The 22357-nt window shown below is 38.5% G+C and overlaps 2 protein-coding genes across 2 annotated transcripts in view; one reads left to right on the top strand and one right to left on the bottom strand.

Annotated features, from left to right (window-relative positions):
• Positions 1-6903: 6903 nt before the first annotated feature.
• tdrd3 (tudor domain containing 3) lies at positions 6904-21010 on the bottom strand. The gene is made up of 14 exons (XM_033987321.2): positions 20804-21010; positions 20103-20187; positions 17531-17596; positions 17054-17214; positions 15686-15827; positions 15432-15503; positions 12419-12568; positions 12052-12192; positions 11209-11386; positions 10609-10731; positions 9046-9920; positions 8143-8268; positions 7567-7708; positions 6904-7219 (listed from the first exon to the last, which is right to left on the bottom strand). Exons 1-13 carry the CDS (start codon positions 20839-20841, stop codon positions 7592-7594), a joined length of 2274 nt encoding a protein of 757 aa, XP_033843212.1. The 5' UTR covers positions 20842-21010; the 3' UTR covers positions 6904-7219; positions 7567-7591.
• A 957-nt stretch (positions 21011-21967) lies between these two features.
• LOC117388003 (protein diaphanous homolog 3-like) overlaps positions 21968-22357 on the top strand; it is a 182279-nt gene continuing 181889 nt past the window's right edge. Inside the window, 1 exon segment of the mRNA XM_055229379.1 lies at positions 21968-22034. The gene's annotated coding sequence lies outside the window, so the exon portion shown is untranslated.

Raw genomic sequence — 22357 nt, 5'->3', positions numbered from 1 at the left:
CTCTAGTATCTGTAACAGGATCCCATGATCCACTGTGTCAAAGGTAGCACTCAGATCTAGCAGGATCAAGACTGAGACTTTGCCCGCATTAATGTTCAAATGGATGTCATTTGTACCTTGATAAGAGCAGTCTCAGTGCTGTGGTGGGGTTTAAAACCTGACTGGAAGACATCGAAGGAGTTGTTCATTTGGAGGAAGCTAAGGAGCTGTAGGTAAGCAACTTTTTCTAGGACTTTGTCTAAAACGGCAGATTTGAGATTGGTCCGTAACTGTTCAGTATCATGGTATCAAGACTGCTCTTCTTTAGGAGAGGCTTGATAACCACAGTTTTCAAAGCTCTTGGAAATGTTCCAGATTGAAGTGACATATTAACTATGCAAGCGAGTGGTGACAGCAAACTATTGAGCACAGACTTTGGAAATTTTGTTGGTAACACATTGAGGCAGCATGTAGATGAACTCAGATTGGTGACAATCTCTTGGACAGTTTTGTCAGCTACAGGTGCCAAGTGAGTGTTTAGGTGTGTGCTGGGTTGTTATTTGTGTCATGGAATTGATGGCATTTTTAATGCCCTGAACCTTGTCAATAAAGAATACTGCAAACTCATTGCACTTAGGTGTGGAAACATCAAAACAGCAGCGGAGGGCTTGTTAATTTGTTTACCGTTGCAAACAGGCTACGAGAGTTGTTATTACAACTTCCAATAATGTCAGAAAAATACATCCCCCTTGTTCTACATAAAGTGTGGTTGTACATTTCTATCTTTTCTCTGTGCATCTCATAATGAACCTGGAGATATGACTTGCGCCATTCCTGCTCGGCCTTCCGGCACTCCCTTTTCTGTGGCCTGACTGGGTCATCATTCCTTCATGGCGTTTTCTGCTTATCTTTAACCATTTTAACCTTCACTGGGGCAGTCCAGAATGTCCAGAACATTCAAAACACTCGAAGTCACAGAGTTCAACAAATCATCAACATTAAAACATGAGGCATTTTCAAAGTGTATCATTGCCTGTGTTATCATTTATGTGTCTCCTTCGAACAACTGCAGGACCACCCGCTGGTTTGGAAACAGACAGGTCAAAAAAGACACAGAAATTATCAGACAGAGCAACATCCACCACACTGACATTTGAAATATTTACTCCTTTTGTAATGAGCAGGTTCAGGGTGTGCCCTTCGTTGTAGGTGGGCTCGCTGATATGCTGAGACAGACCAAAGGTTTCAAGGACAGAACTGAGTTCTTTAACATTTCTGTCAAACACATTATCCACATGTACATTAAAATCACCTGTGATGACTAAACCATAAAGTCAGTGCATATGACTGAAAGCATCTCAGTAGAATCATCAATAAAACTTTGACAGTGCTAGGGAGGTTTGTATATGACTAAGTTTTGGGGCTGTGGAGCGTCCAAAACAAAGGCAAGAATTCTGAGGTTTGAGGCTGTTGCCAAGTAGGCTTAGCATGTGCTGGGGGCAGTGAAGTTTCAGCAGATAAGTTTGATTATTTTTTTGTAGTTTTTCCGATGAGCAAAACCCAAAAGTGATAGCGTGGGTATTTACCTTACAGAATGGGAAATGAGGCCAAAGAGAGACAGTTTTAGTGTATGTAGTGTAGTGTAGCGAACTAATACAAGAGACAGAGCCATAGCAGTGTGGTGGTTAAATAAGGGGAGGAGCGATTGATCCCAGCTGGTCCGTGTCACACACACTCAAACCACGCCCACAGCAGCTAAAGAACAACAAGTGTCAAGCTGAACAGGTTATGATGTTTTAATAGCGTTAACCACTGTTCCTAGTTTGCTTTTTAAAATTGTTTTTAAGTGTAATTTTAGTGCATACTTGACTGATTTGCAGATTTGTGTTCTTAAAGTCTAAAACTAAGGATGTGCTGCTTCTATTGCCAATACATTTTAAAGAGGAGTGATGAAATTGATGAGAGCCAATTATAAACACTAGGCTGCAGGAGGAGAATTTGTGGCATTCACACCTGTCTGATCAGTCACACTGCTCCTCATACATCCATGTGATATGAGCAAACAAACAGCCATTCACCTGTCTCCGCCCATCTGTACCAATCTGGTGTAAAAGCCTCATTTCAGTCATTTGTTTCAGTTGTAACTGATGGGGCAAGAGTTTCCCATAGTAGGCCTATAGAAAATCTCCAAAGCTGAAAAACGGTTGGATTTGAAAGGATTGTCTTGCATTCACTGCTGGGTCACCTATACTTGCAAAGCTAATGTGGAAAATGAGGCCTATGTTTTGTTTTCAAATATTGCTAGGATTTTTTGAATAATACATGGCATACATCAAAAAGAACACTAAAAAACACTGTTGTTACAAAGCCCCAAAGTCCAAAATGTCAACTGTCAAAGCCTTTATGTAAACCTATGAAGAATGGGTGGAGCCACAAACACAATAGCCGCCTGTTATAAAAGTACTACAGTATACAGCCAGCCTACCAAGAATTACACTCTGTTCTATGGGCTTTCAAGTCGCCTCTCTGCTGTTCTCCTTTTTCACTTGTACCACAGCAGAAGAAAGGCTGCACTTGTGAGGGGCCGAGGTAGAAATTATGTCCGAAAGAGCACATTTAACACGATCACAGGGTTCAGATGTCAGCGCACAATGGGACTGGACCTGGAGGACGGGGTGAAGGGGGGCAAAGGGTCAGGTACACAGCAGCAGAATATAAGAGGTATAAAACAGCTCTGAACTGGGTCTAAAGCAACTAACAAGAAGGAAATATTTAATAGTGCCTGACTTAAGCAAGCAACGATAGAGTTTTTTTAATTTTTATTTTTTTTAATGAAACGCTGTATTTTAACGGGAGGGGCTTACAATTTAATATGCAAAAGCGGCTATGTTTGCTTAATAATAATATCTCTCTGATAGCACATACATATAAACGAAAATGGAGGGCAGCATGATTCAAGTTTATATAAATGTTGAATAAATGCAATAAACTACTTGACTGGATAGAATTACCAGTATTTCCTCTTACGGATTAATTAATGATGTAAACAACATTGTTAGAGTGGTCAGACCCACTGACTCACAGGTTGTTGGTGTGATTCCAGCTTCCACAGATAAATGCTGTTGTTGTGTCCTCAGGCAAGACAGTTAACCCCCCTCACCCCCAGTGTCTGCGTACACTGGTGTGTGAATGTGTGTGTGAATGGGTGATTTTTTTTTCTTTTTAAAATACATTTCAAATTAATTTCAGGAATGAGGCTTTTAGTGGAAATTCCAATGTATTCCTCAAAGACTTTGCTCGGTTTGGCTGTCTTACTGAGCTTTACCTATTGACCTTTCAAATCTCTTTTGAATCTCAATATGATTCAATTATGACTAATTGCACTGCTCTAGAAGCAGGTCCAAACCCCCTGTGAGATGTCCCTGAATATTAGCTCAGATAAGTCAGGCTTACCGGTGGATAACCAACTTATGTAGACTTAAGAATTTATGCTTTGCGTATTCCTCAAAGCTTACTAAGGGCTTTTCCAGTCCAGGCTCAGCTGTTCCATAAATTTCCACACTGACAGAACACAAAAGGTCAATTTTAAGGAATAAAATACATTTAAGAGAATCCAGCTTTTTGAGTTAGCTTTTTTTCCCCCTGAAACAAAAGCCTGTTCATATGTCAGCTCACAATGGGGCAGCACCAGTGGGACAGGGGTGCGGGGGGTGGGGTGAGGGGTGAGGGGTGAGAGGTCGGGTACATGCAGGAGCAGCGCAGAGGCCCTCAGAGCTGAATGAGGTCCATGGAGAGAGCAGGTGGGAGACTCACATGGAAGTCAGAGGGGAAAAGTCTGGCCCTTTCATGGTGAAGAGAAAAAAGCATTCCTGAGCCACTGGGATTATCAAGTTGCATAATAAACACTGAGGATAACGATATTACATAGATATTTGAGGAATAATAGTACTCTAAAAATGAATGAAAAGCCACATAACATAAGAGAAGTTATTTTGCATTCAGACTGTGCTCACCCCTGTCTAAAAACAAGCTGAAAACTGTAAGAAATCAAATATGGGCATTATATTTATATTTCAACTCCAGTTATTGTGTTAAATAAAAGTACTGAAAGAAAGATTGTAAAAGTATTTCAACCAAAAAAAGTCACTTCGGGGCATTTAAATGTATTGTGACAGTAGCTCAGTTGGAGTGTTTGTCCACTGAAGGTTGGTGGTTCGAATCTCACTCTTGACCTAAAAACAAAAGCAGTCAGATCCACTGATCCACTGACCCACAGGTTGGTGGTGCAATTCCAGCTCCCACAGATGAATGTTGTTGTTGTGTCCTTGGGCAAGACACTTAATCCACCTCACACCTAGTGTCTGCGAACGTAAAGCGCTTTGAGTGGCTTGAAGGTGGAAAAGCACTATACAAAAATGTAACGATTTACCAATGTAACCTGTTAACTCAAAATTCTGTCCATTCATTTGTTCACTGAAACATTTTTAGACATGTTTTTTTTTTCATTCATGCATGCATTTTGATTATAGACATTTCAAGTGACATGGACTTGATTAATTCCAGTATAAATAATTGCTATTTAGTGGCTTAACTATGACGTGCTCTCCTTAAAGAAACATGCCTATGTTCCCAGTCTGAAAAAAATCCAGACTACAACATAGAAAATTACAGAAAGAAAATGCAATAACAAGCCACAACTTGACATTTACAAAAGCTGGTTTAATTTAATCTACTATTCATCTAGGCTATATACATCTAGGCCTCTATATGTTTCTTACATATCAGTGAATTGTTACATCAAAATTATATTATACTGTATGCCCTGCTCTTGTCTGTTATTCATTCAGTATATGTCCACTCCATTTTTCCAAGAATCAAATCCCTTGAACTATTCTCTATGAACTGACTGCCTGCTTGGACCTTTGTGCCTCCTCAGTATTGTATTATGCTCAAGACAAATGAAAAGACCTGATAATTTGAGGCACAACACTTCAAGTAATAAGTCCACATTGATACGCTCGTCCTTTCATAACACATAAGCACTCTTCAAGTAAAATCCAATCATTTCCCCAAGACTCTTTTGATTGCTATAACACAACGATCACATTACAATACTTCTGTCTTCTCTCATGCACGACCTTATCTTTTTGAGTGACACAGGAAATTAATATAACCCACATCTGGCATTCTTTAATCTATTAAAGTTTAGATCTTGAACCCAAATATCAGTTTGTCTGATTGAAAACCAATCCTCCCAAGCTTATCTGGGCAGCGTGTCTGCACTTTCAGTTCCTCTCTAAAGGGATAGGTTTCCATATTACCAGCTGTTAATTATTCATTGGTGCTTGCTTGGCGCCTCCGTTGGAAAATAAAGCAAATCTATTGAAGCAGTGATACAGAATAGCACTTTGACCTTTCGGCTGAACCAAGAACTATTGTCCATTTGACTCCCACAGTGGGTAAGAGTGAAATCGTACCTCAACTGGAGATTATTTCTGGGATGTGTGAAAGCAAAATGCATATAGACACAGCACTGCAGCCCATAACGTGGCAGGACACTAGCGCACGTACTGCTTGACGAGGTAGGTACAGTTCCCATTGTAATGTGCAAAATGATATCTCTCCAGTGTTACCATCTCTATTACGGGGGAAGAGATTGTCTTACGCTTGTGGATTTGCTTCACAGGACACAACAAATGAGCTAGTGCTGCCTGGCATTCACTGGCAGTTGGTCCACACGGAGATCCAATCCATAAAACACTATTGATACAAAAGGGTTTTAGAGGAGGTGTCAAAGTTTGAGTTGAAATAGAGGTGAAACATTTTGGGTCAGCATCCAAACTAAAAACATAACTACATGTATACATCATTATGGTATTTTCATTATAAATTATGCACTTGCATTTTTACATGAAATTTGATTGGTTGTGATCATTACTGTAGTTATAGTCATAGTACTATTTAAAGACGGTACTTTATTCTCAACCTGTGAAAGGAAGGAGTAGGTAATTAAATCTACCCAACTTGTTCTTAGCATTTTCACACCCTTTGGCACAGACTTTTTGGGCCATTAGCATAGCTTTAGAACTGCTTTTTTTCAGACCAAAAGGTGAAGCAGAGTGCAGGAGTTTTATCTCAAAGTTCTGTTTAAAAAAAACAAAAAGTGTAATGTACCTTAATACACCAGTACTTTCCAAATGCAAAAACTTGTTTTACAGTTTAAGCCATTCATGTAGTTCACTCTGTGGTGGTGTCAGTCAGATGTAGCCTGAGGTACACTGTAAAAAGCAAGGCCACCAATTTGCACAATTGGCCTCTCTGCCCACTACCAATCAATTCTTCACACACCACCACATTCATGTAGGCCTGGCATGATAATTACTATATCGACTCAGCAGTCAATACACAATAGGTGGAACCATTTTTTGGGGGGGTCAATCTTTATTGTGGGTATTTTTTCTTTGTACTAGTTAGGAGGTTTTTGTCATTTTTCTGTACTATGGTAAGATTTGAGCTGTAGATGGTTGAATAAATAACTTATATAACTCAATAAGTGCTTTATTTATTGCGGCTCATGTTAACGCAGCTGTGCATATAGAATAGTTTTTTGGAGGTAATCCTGATTTAGTGTTATCATATCAATGGCTTAATTTCACTCAGAATTATCATTTATCATCAATATTTTCAACATCAATATATCATGCTTTGTCTGTTATCATGACAGGTCTATATTCATACTAAGCATAGTGGATGAAGTGTCTTGCCCATGGATAAATCAACAGTATTCATCGGTCAGAGCTGAAATCAAACTTTTGACCTTTGGGCTGGTGGACAGACAGAATCAGTTTACTGATAATGGCATTATGTTATGCCATATATAAAAACCCTTTTACCATGGCTTCAAATAACGGCATAGACCTTTTTCTACTGTTATTTATTTCATTTAATCTTTGTCAAAATAAAGCAGCACATTAAACCAACAAGTCCGCTACTTTATATTTATAATACATTAAGTTTATTTTAATGCATCCAGTTAACTGGATCTTAATCTGAAGACCATATACAGTAGATATGTCTTAGACCAGATCAACAGGTGCTCATTTGGGGATATTTTGTTCAGTTGACATTTCGTCTAAGCCCTTTATGTTTAGTGTCCCAGCGAAGCAGACACTTAAAGTTCAGGAAGCACTCTGGATCAGTGCGGTCAGCCAGATCTGCCATGGACGAGGCGGGACAAGCTCTAGAAGAGAGAAGAGATTGTGTGAATGTAATAGTCTCACTGTTTGAATGTGTTTAACTCTATCAGTGCACTTATAATGAGTGTGTCTTACATTCTTACATTCGGTTGGATTTTAACCTACTTTTACTCTGTTAATTGGTCCTGTTGAAAATTGTATTCATATAATATTTCCACTTTAAACTTGCAGTAAAACGTAACAGTAACAAGATCTAGCTATAACTCCTTTGGAAATACAATCCTAATGATATCATAAACAACACAAAATTAAAAAGCTATACTCCATCTCTGTGACCTCATTTTACACAACAAAAAAGGGACATTCTGAAGTCATATAATCTTTGACTAACCGGTCATTGTTTAACCATACGAGTTTTAGTCTCGTGCTCTGGGCGGCTGGTAGTACTGCTGCGTGGGTCTGCTCCGCCTGGGCTGCCCATCTCCCCCGCGACGGAACTCCAGTGAGCTGTCATAGTAACCATCTTCTTCATCCTGATAATTCATCAAGACAAGAGTGTTTAGAGATGTGGGGAAATATTTTAGTAGACCAATAATTCTTATGTGTGACTCTTCAAAAGCATGTCACACATAGCTTGCATGTTATTAGCTTGAAAATTGCAAACTCATCTGTAATCCATAGGTGAAAAAATATCTGATCTAGTGGGATGCATTTATCTTATTTACAAAGAAAAAGAAATAGCTATCTAATATCAAGCTATTCATGGGTTTCAACTTCCTATTAATCTGCAACATTCTAAGAACATTTGACAATTCAAAAGATATGACTTTTTATGTTGAACGGTTAATTGCTATGGAAACAGTGCTGTTTTCTATAGCTCTGTAACCCATGGATGAAGTGGCTATGAGTAAGCTTGTTGAGTTGTGTAAGAAGTGAAAACTGAATTGGTAACTTGCCCCTTTCTTACCAGACCATCAGCAGAAACAGGCTTGATGTTGTCCAGTAGGACTTCTTCACAGTTTCCATAATCACTGAACACCACTACGGCTGTGGAGCCAGACGGGTGCACCGCGTCTATGCTGGCGTGGTAAAACTTCACACAGAGACAGAAAATGGAGAGTTATTTTTAGAAGCGAGCAAGAAACTGTTGCCAAGATAATATTTACATAACTGTTTTGACATATCATCTATAATAGGATATCTACCAATATCTGCAAAAAAAAATCTGATAAAAATAAAATCACTGCCTGAAATCTTCCAAACAAGGGTATAAAGTGATATTTCTTCACATCATTCTGGTACGTCAATATAAACCATGACATTTTACAACCAAATTTAAGCATATTTCTGATGAATATTAAACCTATCATCTAACTGTCATCGGCCTAATGCCAAAAATATAATATTTACTTTACATTTAGTTTTTCCTGTGTTCACATGATTAGTCACATGATTTTTTTTTTATCTATGTATTAAGGGACACCCGTGTGCTTTTTTAAAATTGTCATGCTCTGACTAAGACCAGCCAGGTGGTTGAAAAGCATTATGCATTTAAGTAACTACTGCTACTACTACTACTAGTTATAGTAATAGTAATAATGGTGCCTTATGCGATAAAGAGTATTTATCAATCGTGTGCCTCGGGTTTGTACTTGCCCATTTTTACTTTACTAAGTAAGGGCAACATTTGGGAAGATGTGCATAATATACTTTTTATTCCATACTTATTACTTCCATAATTATTTTAAAATAATAAATGCCAATAAAAACACAGTCAAAACTAGCAGAAAGAAGACTGGCGAAAGTCATTATTCTATGGGGGTTTTAAAAGTTATTGGACTAGATAGGTCCTAAGTGTATAAAATAATACCTTGTTGTCTTCCCAGTACAAGGCTAGACACTGATCCCCAGGTCTCCAAATGTGTTGTGCATTATGACTCCTCTCCTGTGTTCGTTGACCTTTCCCCTGCCCTGCCTGGCGCCTATTAGACCCCCTGTTATTGTTACTGTTGTTCTTCCTGGGGGGAGCTTCTTTATTGGGGGGCACACTTGAGTTTTGTGGCGGCTTAATTGGCCCAGTCCGTTTGTGTTCAACGTCCCCATTTTGAAAGCAAAATTGTTCCCCTGCATTGAATCCTGGGTTACCTCCACCTCCTCTTGTGTGAAAGTTTGCAGGTCCGTTATCCCGTGGTACCTTGTCGAAATTTTCAGAATTTGGCCGTTCACCTTTGCCTTTCCTCCTGTTGTTGGGATTTACTTCGTCAAATTTGCTATCGGAGCGTTTTGGCCCCCCTCTTCCCTCTGAGTCATTGCTAATCGCAGCGTTATTAGTAATTCTGGGAGCATTATCTTTTGGCCCTTTTCGGTGAGTTGTGTTCACACTGTCTACATTTCGAGAATGGTGTTGTTGGAAAGACCCGCTAAAGTCCATCTGCTGCTGGGGTCCCTTTGATCGGGAGAATGTTTGGGAGAAAGTAGAAGCAGCCTGGTCTTCATGTGACCTCTCTTGACCTTTCCAGTGCAGAGGTTGCACAGTGGTCGGGGGTGTGGGGTTGGAGACAGGATCTTGGCCCGGTTTGGGAAAGTCTGTGTCTCTATGGAAACGAGGGGGTCTGTCGTTCCTCTGCTGCCGGTGGTCATTGTGGGAGGAGAAGCGGCTGTGAGATGGGCCTTTAGAGTAAGGCTCAGAGTTTGAAAAGTTTGGTTTGCCATCATGTTGTCGCTGTGATGCGTGGCTCTTTGGCTCTGAAAAAAACCCCAAAAAAAAACAAACAACAACATTCATTTATTCCTCATAATTAGCTCATACTGTGGTTAATGGTTCCAGCGTTTCTCCATCAGAAATAATACACACAATTTGAGGTACTATTTATACAACTAGTGATTTATTATATTAATGGTTACACTTGTGACAACTTGTGCATTTATTATGTTGTATTCTACCCAGATACTTCATACAGCTTAGTTTGTCATATGTTAGTTTTACTACAGTTTTGAATAAATACTTTTGATGCAGCTATGGAAAAAAAAATATTGTAAATATTCTGTTATATGAACTGTGTGGGTAATGGGTTTGCAAATGAGTTCTGAGCTAGATGGCCTATGAACATGGAATTAGCTGCACTTAAAGCTGTCTCTATCAAACAACTAGAGTAAGACCGATGTATTTAGTCAATATTTGCTCTTTTCACCATATCGGCCATCGGCCTTAAAACTCAAGGAGAGGCTGAGATTTAGTTTTGGCCGACCTGCTGCATAAAGCTTCATTTGAATACTTTAATATAAACCATAACTGCATCGGATTGCCTGGATTCTAAACAATCGATATCAGCCATGAAAAAAACATATCGATCGATTTCTGAAAACAACCATACATAAAAAAGTGAATATGAAGGAATCAAACCAGTTTTAGTTCTATATATTTGCTACTCACCATCAAGAGAGAGATTCCCCATCTTAGACTCCAAAAAGTCAAATAAAGTGCTTGGTCCAGACGGCCTTCCACCTCCCTCCTCTGAATCATCATTTCTAGATCGGCCTCTTCCTCTACCCCTGGCTAGCAACAACAAGTGAAGATAACAAAATAAGTGATTTTACAGAATGAAACAGCCTACATTTGAAAAGCTGAATTACCTGCAGCTACGCCAATAAAAGCTTTATAATAGCCCCCGTTCACACTTGTTTTACCACATAATAAAACCCACTTGCTCGTTTACTATGATCAAACATGTTGCCGCAGGTAGATTTTCAGAGCAGAAGTAAACAGAACCAGTTTCTGCAGGTACTCTCCAATGCCTATCTAAAAACAGCTTATGTTGTGAGCACTGCAATTTGTGGTAAATGGTCTAAAACAAGCAAGACTGTGGACCTTTGAGCCATTTTCTGTGCATTTGAAGAGCTCTATTCTTCACTCGTCCCTCCTCCTCCCCATTCGACATGAACAAGGTGCATTTAAGGCCACGCTACATTTGTCTTGGGGTCAAAAGAAGAACAATTTGTGTGTTTTTGTGTGTTGTTGTTGTGGCATACTGACCTCTTGGCTGGAACTTGTTAGATTCGGATACGGTGGGGCTTGCTCGGCTCCCACACTGGCTGGTCAGAAGGCTGTTAAGTGCCACCTCCAGGTTGTTGTTATTGTCCATCAGCGCTTGCCGGGCGGCCTCCCTGTTAAAGCCCATCTCCATGATGTCTCTCAGAGCACGCTCGTCCACCTGAGCACAAAGACACAAGGACAAAACAAACAAAAAACATGTCCGTGAAGAAGACAAGACAGACGCTTCCTGGAATCAGAAGGCTGCTTTGAGTGTTTCCTTATAAAGAACAGGCACACAAGGGACTAGCTTTGTTTTGTATGTCCATTTGAAAAGGTGGTAGTAACTGCATTATAGCTGAATATAAAAGCTGCATTGAACCTACGGATTCATAGGAAACTAGGTTAAGCTTAGACAAATGCAATAGAAAAAGGTACACAAAAGAACATTTCTGACAACAAATACATTTTAAGAAAATATTTAGATTTGCAGTGTAAACAGCCATGAACTATTCTGAAATAGTTCACAATAATAAGCAGGAAGGGGAAAGGATCTCTTCCATAGAATACAATAAAATACATAATAAAACTAAAAATAAATATGTACATTGCCAATGTTTGTGTTACATAGCATTTTGTTCGATTAGTTTTGGCTTGAGCTGGTTAATGTTCATATGTTTCTAATACCAGTAGCTCCATTTACAACAAACGCCAATGAGAATATATAGGCCTATCCCATGTGCCGTGGAGTAAATATGTTCCAGAACATGCCATAATAGCAGAGAGCAGACTCCAGTGTAATGTTATGTTGTTTGCATTCATTCAGGTCCCTCCATATACACTCACCAGCTCTCTGTAGTTGCTATCGGATCTTTCAGGTCTTTCTTCTCGTCTTCTCTGTTGGAACGAGTCCCGATTTCGAGAAGAGGTGGAAGTGGTGGATAAATTACTTCCTGCATTCCCACCTCCGCCAAATGTACGAGGACCCTGGCAATGCAGAACCATATATAGAGAATGAACATATAGTTGTGAATGTACTATAAATGCATTTTTTTCAATTTAATTTCACGACTTTTGGGATGGAAAAACAACTTTCCTAAAAAGTCTACCAAGAAATACAATAACTTTCACATCTTCATGCATTTGGGGCAATCTTGATTAGGGATTATATTGAAAGATTAATGGTTATAGAGGAAATGGTGGCAATACACACCTCTTTGGTCTTAGCCACCTCAGCAATGGCTGCCGTCCGCTGTTTTTCAAACTCGTCATTTTCGTCAACATTTTTGATGGCAGTTTGGGACTGTAGGGTCTTTTTATTGTCCAGCTCCCTACTGTCCACTTCCTCCTTACGAGCACACTTCTACAAAAAAATAAAATAACAATAATCCTCTCACATTTGTCTGATACTTCTTTTTTTCAAACTGAAAACGCTCTGTTTTGTGGTAATAAAGGATATGATACACTGTTTTTAAATGGAGGTACACTTTCACTAGAATCAGTTGAATAATTTCAGCCATGGAATCTTTACAAAACAAAATTAACATGTAGCTATTAACTTGAAAACTACCACTAAGTGACATGGCAAGGTGGAACAAAGCATTTTGAGCTTTAGGTATATAGACAGCCTAATAATACAGGATTACTCATGTGTGAATGAAACAAAATACATCTCTAGGTATGTTTTGATGAGGTAACAACATTATAACGTTGCGTAAGGCAAACAAATCCATTCCAATCCAATCTGAATCAAGAATCCATTGTAATATAGGACCTTTAAAAGCTTAACTAATACATTTAAAAGACATTTAAGCACATTTCTATTATACATAAAAATGAGGAATAACAAGATATATAGTTACATTTAGAAATGTATACAAAAGTATTCATTATATTCAATCTATAATAAAGTGGTCTGTTCATTTTACAGTAACCAAATCCCAATTCCACTTATGAATTTGTCATAAACGTATTGGGCTGTATTGAGCTGTGTTGAGTTTCAGACCATCAATGGTGAGTCAGCAAGAACAGCGATGGAAATTGAACTCAGGCAGAGGACCAGATGACTCACGTGTACAGGTGTGAGCTCTGCTACTAAAACCATTCATCTTCTGTTGGTTAAACCTGCTGTTGTTGCAGTACACAAACTAAAGACAGCTCCATATATTCTAGAGGAGGATAACCTACGAATCAATTTGTAGTAGTAAGAGTATACTGTTTATATGTAATCAACAGACATAATGGAGATGGTTTTTAGTTCCTAGTACAGTGTCTCCATGTAGAAATTATATATAAAAATAATAACATTGTTTACCCTAACACTGACTATGTTTTACCAAAGAGCTATTATTATAGAAATGCCATGTAAAAAGTTATGAGTAATCTTTCTGATTGATCACTCCCATGCTAGTTTTGTCAAGGAATAGTATGGAAAGGAGCAAACTGATGTGCCTTTGGCACATCAGTTTGCTCCTTTCCATACTGATGTGCCTTTGGCACATCGGTAGTGGCGCTGTGGACCACTGTTAAATCAGCAAACAGTAATGTGGGTAAGAAGTAGGGATGGGACTACGAACAATAATATTGTGATAAAAAGGGTAGACATTAATCATTCATGGGACATTTTATATAATTATGATAATCTCCAATAAAGATAACTGCTGTTATATTACCAGAATGTGCAGGGGAAAAAAATCCCCAAAAAACCAAAACACTTCTGCCTGATGATGTCTTCTGAATCATTGTTATAATAATGTAATTTGTTATAAGTGAAAAAAGCCGAAACCTATTCATAATATTAAAATTATAGTTTTTCATATCCAGAAGATTAGAGACAGAGGTAAATCCAAACTCAAAAAAGGTCTAGGAACAGACACATATGCTAGACTTATTATGCTACATATTCCATCAATCTAATGACTGCATGCACTTATTAAGGTTATAGTTACCACGGAGATAGATGATTGAATGAATGTGAAGGAATAACAGAAACACAAAACAAAATACAGTCATTGTGTAGAAAATTGCAGTCTATTGCCTAAGAAAGCATGTTTAGTCATACCAAAGTCTTTTTCTGAATATGCATTGAAATCTTAATTTTGTGAACGGCACTAGAACTGCACAAAACAACAGTTTCACCCCTGGAGGTAAGCTTAGGTAAGAATGACGCATCTGGTGCATCAAGAACAGAGTGATGAGAGTTTCAAATGTGAAAATGCTCTGAGTAACAAAGTGTAAATTGGTCTCTGACAGTCAGCCAACTATGAAAAACACTGTGATTGCCCTACACCACATTTTGACTAATAATAAAGAGGGATGCTACTGCAGACATCCATCATCAAAGTCCTCAAGTGGCCAGTGATAACAAAGTTTGCTCCAAAAACCCACAAAAGAGTGAAACTATTCCCAAAGTAAAGCCTTTCAGGTTTTAAAAGAAAGAAAAAAAAGGTAAAAAGATGAAAAGATGCAACTTAGGTTTTGATGGGATACTGCTGTAAAATCTATTTTAGGAACTGTATAAATATATAGATGTAAAAAGGCTTGGGATAGATAATAATTTACTATGCTTGATGCTCAAGTTGGAAGTGCTTTAAAAAGGCAAAGCCAAGTCTTTCAAAAGGGCAACGGCTTGAAATGTTCAAGAAAAATAAACAAATATAAACAAGGTTATATTTTATGACAATAGAATGTGATTTTCAATATAGTAGTAGTAGTAGTAGTACTTTCTTGTATATTCCCACGTGGTGTTATATCTATTAATCCTTCAGTCATCCAGGTAGGTTCCATAGTGGTCCATGGGTGTATACTAGTCTATGTGGTCATATACTTGTTCTGATAAAACTCAAGATCATGCTAAAGCAATTCAAAACAGGTAAATTTTTGTCATGGAACCACCATCTAATAATAACTGTACGTCACGTACTGTTTTGTCTTGTTACTTAAGAACCTTCCCAACACTAAAAGTAACTGTAAAATGTTTTTTCATTGTTGTAATTGGGGATGATTTACAACAAATTCTTGCATTTTTATAGATTCATGATTCAGCCCTGGTTAGTTATTTGAAATCAGAAAATAAATCTAGCCCCTAGCGCATATTATGAGGATGCAGTAACTTCTATTGAAAACCAATCTATATTTTTGTGTATTTTTCACATTCTTCTGGAGTTTGCATTTAGAGTGAAGAGAGTGCAGCTCAAGTTGTTTGTGTGGTTTTACAGTGAACGTACCTGACCAAAAGGCACAAAAGGAGGAGGTCCGCCTTCTGCTCCAATGTTGTTCCTGCTGTGTTTGGCCAGACTCTGTAGGACGAATGATAAAGAGAAAGGGTTTATTCTGGGTAAGGCTGGCAGAGGAAACGTCACAAGATTAGCATAGCTTCGAGTGCACTTGCTTTTAGATGTAAAATTATTATTATTAATGTCAGGACATTGTGTCATTTAACAAAAGCTGAGTCATCCTTAAGGGAAAATATCACACTCACCCTTTGAAGTTCCCATTTCTCAACCATGTGATCTACCTCTCCACCAAGGACACAGATTTTAGAGTCATCGAGCAGAAGGAGGCCATTTTTAATATGAACTGTACCAAGGAGCTTTACTTTAGTGCCAGGGGGAGTGTTGAGACTGTAAAAGAAAACAAAGTAGTTTTTAAAATGTATTTTCATTTTTTTATTTAAAGGCACACTGTGTAACTTTTCTGGTGGGAATTCCGTCATCTGTTTGTCTGCTTCGACATGTTATTGCCTTGGTAAAGCATGAACATCTTAATGAAGATAAGCAGATGCACTATGGAACTTTTCTGATGGAAAGTTCCATAGTGCAGCTTTAAGAAACAAATGTACAAACATGCTTTGAGGATGGCACGTGCCAGACCTCACACCCGACTGCTTCACCCGCACCACTTTGTAAATGACATGGAGCAGTGCCAGGGGACGGGCTGCTGAGGCTAGGAGAGACTATTAATAATCCCAGCTGCGCAGCCGCCCTCATGCTAAATTAAAAGCCCCTCTATCTCATCAGGTCTGATAAGGCCTCTGCCTCTCTCATTAAGGAAGCACAAGGACTTAGAGGGATTTCCAGCTACTGATGCCGGACGCCAAAGCAACAATTATAGATTTCACTCGGAACCCCAGGATACATGGGCTGCTCTCCTGATACCAGACGAGGCACGAGAGAAGTACTTTTGCCTCTGTATTCAATCAGAACAGAAATCTAACAATGATACTATTGAGACTGTTATCAATGTTACTGCTTAATACCAACTTGTCATCAGTTCCTATCACTGTCTCACACGCTGTAGCAATCCCCAACAGGCCTCCTAATCTATTTCATCCTTCTCTGCCTCTCACTTGTGGCTGCACGCACGGTCTGATTCAGCAGACAGTTTAGAAGCATTAAGCACTGCTGCTGGCAGAGAACGCTCTGCTCATAAAGAGGGCATTTGTTCTGCTCTCTCCTCTGCTCCCATCAGGAAGTCCAGGCCCACACTCGGTCATTCCACCTGTACAGTCGCCATGGCAGCGGTCACCAAGGCCACCAGTGCTGCGAAGGAGATGCAATTAACGCTGCAAATTGTCAGATCAGCTGCCACAATGTGGAAAGTGCAGTTAAAGGGAAAACCGAGGCATGTGCTTGGGTTAGAAAGATGACAAAAAGGTGAAGGAGACTCACTGTGTTTACTTATGAGACACTGGAAAAACATCTGACCTTCAACTATGTAGATATTACAATGTTGTATTTTGAAAGTGCCACCTGGTAAGCACTTAGCTCACATACTATTTTGATCATGTGAAAAAATGAAATAAAATTGGACAGCTCACAGTGAACAGGCAGGAGAGGGTCTTGGTTACCTTATCTTGGACAGGTGTTGAAACTCCAGCCCCACACAGGTGGTATGGCCATCTGTCATTTGGAGGCGCAGCATTCGAGGTGCGCCCTGGGACTCCTCGTGGTCTTTAGGAGCAGATATATTCCTCACCTTCTGCACCTGGAGAACACATGGTCCCTCCAACTGCAAATGGTAAAAAGAGAAATCTGACATTTAAAGACTAGAATGATAAAAGTTCAGGTTAAAAGATCAAAGACCATAACTATAGCTTAATGTGAACACTAAATTGCATTATGTTACTGTGTGCAACAGTTTCTGTATATTCATTAAAACTCAGACATCTGTGGAATAGTCTTTTTTTTTATAAAGGTAATGCATTCTCAAGCAGATTCAGCTGTTTGCCAGAGTATCAGGGCCATCTAGTGGCATTGATGTGAACATCCATGGTTGTACATTACCACGACTGGCTGGATTAGGTTTGTGTAAAACAGACACTTACCTTTTCAACTTTTCCACTGTTGATGTCTGTTGGTAGAAATTTCTTCCCAATAGGCCTGAGATCACTCTAAAACAAGACAAGAAAGGGCAAGATTAAAGCAATCATCAAATAAAAAACAAACAAAAACAACATTTTATTGATTCAAAATAATTTAACAAAATAAAATAGTTGTACACAGACTTAAAGGTAACTTATGCCAAATAATGTTTTAAATGCTGACTTTGTTTATCTATACAGTGGAACTATTATGTGGCAAATGGTAGATAAATCTATTTAAGTCATACGACAAGGAAGCAAACAAAGCAGAAAGTTACTGCTCTTGCCAGTGAGAAAGTAAGGGAAATATGTGCACAACACATTGACATTCAGTTTGTTAAGCCCCTATGAAGACTGCTGTTCCAATATGTTCCACCTGATCTTGTGTCCAATCCGAGTATCAAGTGACTAAAGCAAACCCAGTTTCAAATGTCAATTCTGTTTAGCAAACCATGCATCAATAATAATTGAGAGGTTGTTGATTCTGTGAGAAAGCAATAATTCACAAATGTCAAACATATTCAGGCATACGATTGTAAATGTCATAATAAATTTGTAACTACAAAGTGATATTCAAATATAAAATGTCAGTGAGATGCGGATGTGGGTGTATTTGTAGTATTACCACTTTAACAGGGTCACAACTAATTAGGTACTGTTGGTGCATGAAAAAAGGTGTATGAGGCAAATCTGTTTCAGTAACATGATAACACGAATATCCTCGTTACTCATTAAATTCATTAAAAATTACTGGCAGGTTAGCAGTCTTTATTCTAGGGTTGCAGTAATTGGTTGACTAATTGTGACTAGCCAACTATAAAACATGTATTTTGATAATTGTATTTGTACTGTACAAACACAGTGGCATTATTACATCAAAATGTCAAAAAATAAACTATTTCTCATTTTCATCAATGATTATTCATAAATGTTGTCTATTTAGACGTCTTAAGTCAAAACAGCTCAACCTCTATTTGGCTCATAATGAATTTCTTAGTCTCAATGGACAATAGAATATAGGGATATATTTACAAAACCTTTGTGCATGTGCTAAATGCATTGGACACAATGGACACACACACAAAAAAAACAAACAAAAAAAACACAATGAGATTATTGTGTTTTATCGACGCAGTGCCGATTTTGCTCCTGGGTCCAAGTGAATCTGCAAAATGGGGCATTTTGGCCAATATGCAAAAACAAGGAGAAGAAAATGCAGATGATGTTGTTTAGCAGGTGCTGCTTGATCTATCAAGATGCTGAGAACAAAAACTTTGTGGAAGTTTAACATGTTGGATAGATGATCTGCGGAGGATACAGTTACAGTTTCTGCAACAACGGTGCATTAAAAGTGATGTAAAGTAAATGTCTTACAAGTCTACACTTGCCAATTCAAGTTAAAATGATCTAATAATTACACTGTTTTGAAGGCACTTGTCACACTTTGGCTCTGCCCCTTGTAAGTCACAAAAGAGGAGAGTGTCTCAGCAGCTGCTCTTTCCAACAAATCGGGCTTTCACGTCTGTCTCTCGTCCTTAAAGTCCTGAATGCAGATATTGGTGGTTCATGCAGTGTACGGGAGGAGATCACTAATCTCCTAGATGCAGTGCTGGTCCCAAATGGCCAAGCCGTACGTGCGACAAATTCGTTTGTGCATCTTTTCTTCCACTATACAGTGTCCCAGACTCAGTATTTTCAGCAGCTCTATGGACTACAGTAAAAGTTTAGCCTGGGTTTCCAAACATGTCTCTTGTGCACGTACATCAGCTGTTTCTCTTTACGCATCTTTGGTTTGGCTCTGGATGATGCTGGGGACGTGCACAAGGCTTGTCTGTCTATGGGCAATCTAAAATGAGCACGGTATAAATCTGATGATAAAAAAAAGGGAAATTGCAGCTATTTTTAATTGTTTTCAGTGAATGAAAAAAAAGCTAGACACAAATAGGAATAGCAGTGAGCATATGTCAAAGTCATCATATTGTGTAGACCTATGCCAGTGAATTCACTTTCATTCATTCATCAGATGCTTAATTCTCATTTACATATTAGAATTGCAGTAGGAATAAGAGGTAGTTTCTAATGGCAAATCAGGTGCAACACGCCCACAAATAGCACATGCAATTTTTCAGTTTGCACTCGTAATTTTGCACCTGGCTTAGTTAATAATCCCCATAGTCTGGAACCTGTTCTTTTGACCCAGAGTTCTGATGGCCGTGACTATATGTGGTTTGAGAGCTCACAAAAAGTAAAAAATAAAACTTAAAAGTTCAAATTTACTGATAATATTCAAGTCAAAAGTGTTGTGTTTTCCACATATCAATAATATACCAAATATAGGAGAGAGCTTTTACTGTACTGTACTTTATTCTGTATTGTTAGGGTAAAATAGTTATTATCACACAGGAATTGTCCAAATGAAGGACGTGTGATTATTGACTTCAGACTTTCCTGACCAGGTAACCAGCCCAACAGACCAATATGACAGTATTGCAGCAACAAGTGACATAGAAAGAATTAAGTGAAAGAACAAACTTACATCCAGTGCAATACGTATGATGTCATTGGCTGTTACTTTTTCTGCAGCACCTTTGAGCTCTGATATGCCATCATCACTGAGGTACCTGCAGAACAAAAGCAAAGATGTAAGAGAGCACAGAGAGCTAGACTATAACGATATGCAAGTTTCATTCAAAACAGATGACAGCTATTCATTTTGAATGTAATTCACAATGAAATATACACCATTAAGATATAACCAACCACGTATGAGTATATTTCATTGCAAGTTAACCAAGACTTTTCTCATGAAATAATAATAATATGGTAAACAGCACATTTGTTTACAAACACTCTACTTCGTCATTTGGAGCAAACTTATGGCGAAAGGAATGAGAGCTATTAATGAACAGAAGCATCTAACATTTGTAAAAATCGAACGTTCATGCCTCACATGCCAACAGAGACACAGCGGGTGTGGATTTACAGATAAACGAAAGCTAACTGCATCATTCGCTGGTAAGATTAGCTAATGCTGTGATTAATTGTTATTGCCATATTTGTTTGAGCGCAGTTTCCCCTTTATTCACCAACACGCTTAACAAGGCGGCCTACATCTGTGTGTAGCCTATAAAAACAATAAGGTGTAAACAATGTTGTTGCCCTCTAGCAATCAAACAGGCATCATAGCACCCTAGTTAGTTAGCATGCTAGGATTACACTAGCCACAGTGGCACCTACCAGCCCTCGTTTTTCAGTAAATCTGATAATTCCGTCATCTTCGTCCGATCCGGAGAAAACCGGAGGTTGATAAAACGAATACTTCAGTAATAACACAACTGATGTGACTATCTAAGTCTGAAAACCATGTTATTCGACCTATAAAAGAAATGAAGGCTGCTAAACATGGACCATCCCAACGTCAACTACGTCATTGACCAAGACGCATTGTACGAGTGCCGAAAAGGAAAAAAATATGTTACACGACGCAATCATGTCGGCTTTTTGTCTAAAAATATTATCTAACAACGAAGTTCTAGTTAATTGCATTTTGATTGCATTTTCAAAAATGCCGCATTTGGCCATAAGCTACATTTATTTAACACAGCATAAGTGTGCAAACGCAATTATCAATACCACCACACGATGGCAGCAAAAGCACATACAATAAGAGCTTGAACAGTTTATTATCATACTATTTATTTATGTACTTAGATTAAAAGATTTCATAAAGACAAATGACACAATTAGTTCATGGCTGATTCTAAATGTAATGTAATAGTTGAGAACCATCCATGGAGTCTTTTTTTGAGATGGCATGAATTTGTGTGTCATATGTTGTGTGATTAATTTATGTGTCCCTTTATAGATTTCAAATAAGGGGAGATGGGTGGGTAGGTAGGCTATATTTGCGGTGAATCTAATCTACCAATTTACTAGTACTAACCAACTAATAATCACTGGATTGGGAATATTCAGTCTCAGTGTGATGTGTCTTTCTAGTCATGTCTTTCTGCATATCTTTCATTCGTGTCATCTGCTTCTGTTGCCCTTTGTTGCCAATTCAGTGACACTGACATCTTTTTAAATTAAATAAAACTGCTTGTTCAAAAACTTTATCCTGTTGTGGGCCTAATGTCTGACGGCTTGGATCGTTGTCCTGTTATTTACAGGAAACGTATACTCTGAATGAGAAACAGAGAGTTATAATGGTTGTAACTGACTCTTTAAAACTGTACAAATTTTGTGCAACGCTTAATTTTCCGACAGTTTCCCTTTCTACTAGGGATTAGGATTGACAGTTCTATTGTCCAATCAGAATCTGTATTATTTGTAAATAAAGACGTTTGCCCAATCAGAGTGAAGCGTTTCTACGTCGGCGAGCGCCATTGGTCGAATCAAACGCTCAGAGGCGACAGCCAAGGTGCGCGGGTCTGTCAAAATCGTGCTTCACAAGACTCTCTGGAAAGCGGTAACTATTTTAAAATGAAAATAATTTAGATCCGAGTTACCAAACCTTTTTGATTTATCTGTTAAAGAGATTAGGATGTTTCGGAGCGCTTTGGGGAGTAGTGGAAAGTTTCCACTGGAAACTTCTGCGTATCGTGCAAGCATATTAATTGGATTAGCGTCGGGTAAAGCCTGCGCTATCAAAGGCTAGTTAGCTCAACTAGGTAGAGGAGCTAACGTGTTTTACAGTGAGAAAAAATATGTCTTGTAGATGTACTAACGCCAGACATCGGTTACAGCAAGGATTAAATGTGACCGTGTTAAATGTGTAGATGACATTTTGTG

The sequence above is a fragment of the Periophthalmus magnuspinnatus genome, chromosome 3 (assembly GCF_009829125.3).
Source record: "Periophthalmus magnuspinnatus isolate fPerMag1 chromosome 3, fPerMag1.2.pri, whole genome shotgun sequence".
Taxonomy (NCBI): Eukaryota; Metazoa; Chordata; class Actinopteri; order Gobiiformes; family Gobiidae; genus Periophthalmus; species Periophthalmus magnuspinnatus.
The sequence above is the reverse complement of the archived record's forward strand: the minus strand, read 5'-3'. Positions and strand labels throughout refer to the sequence as shown.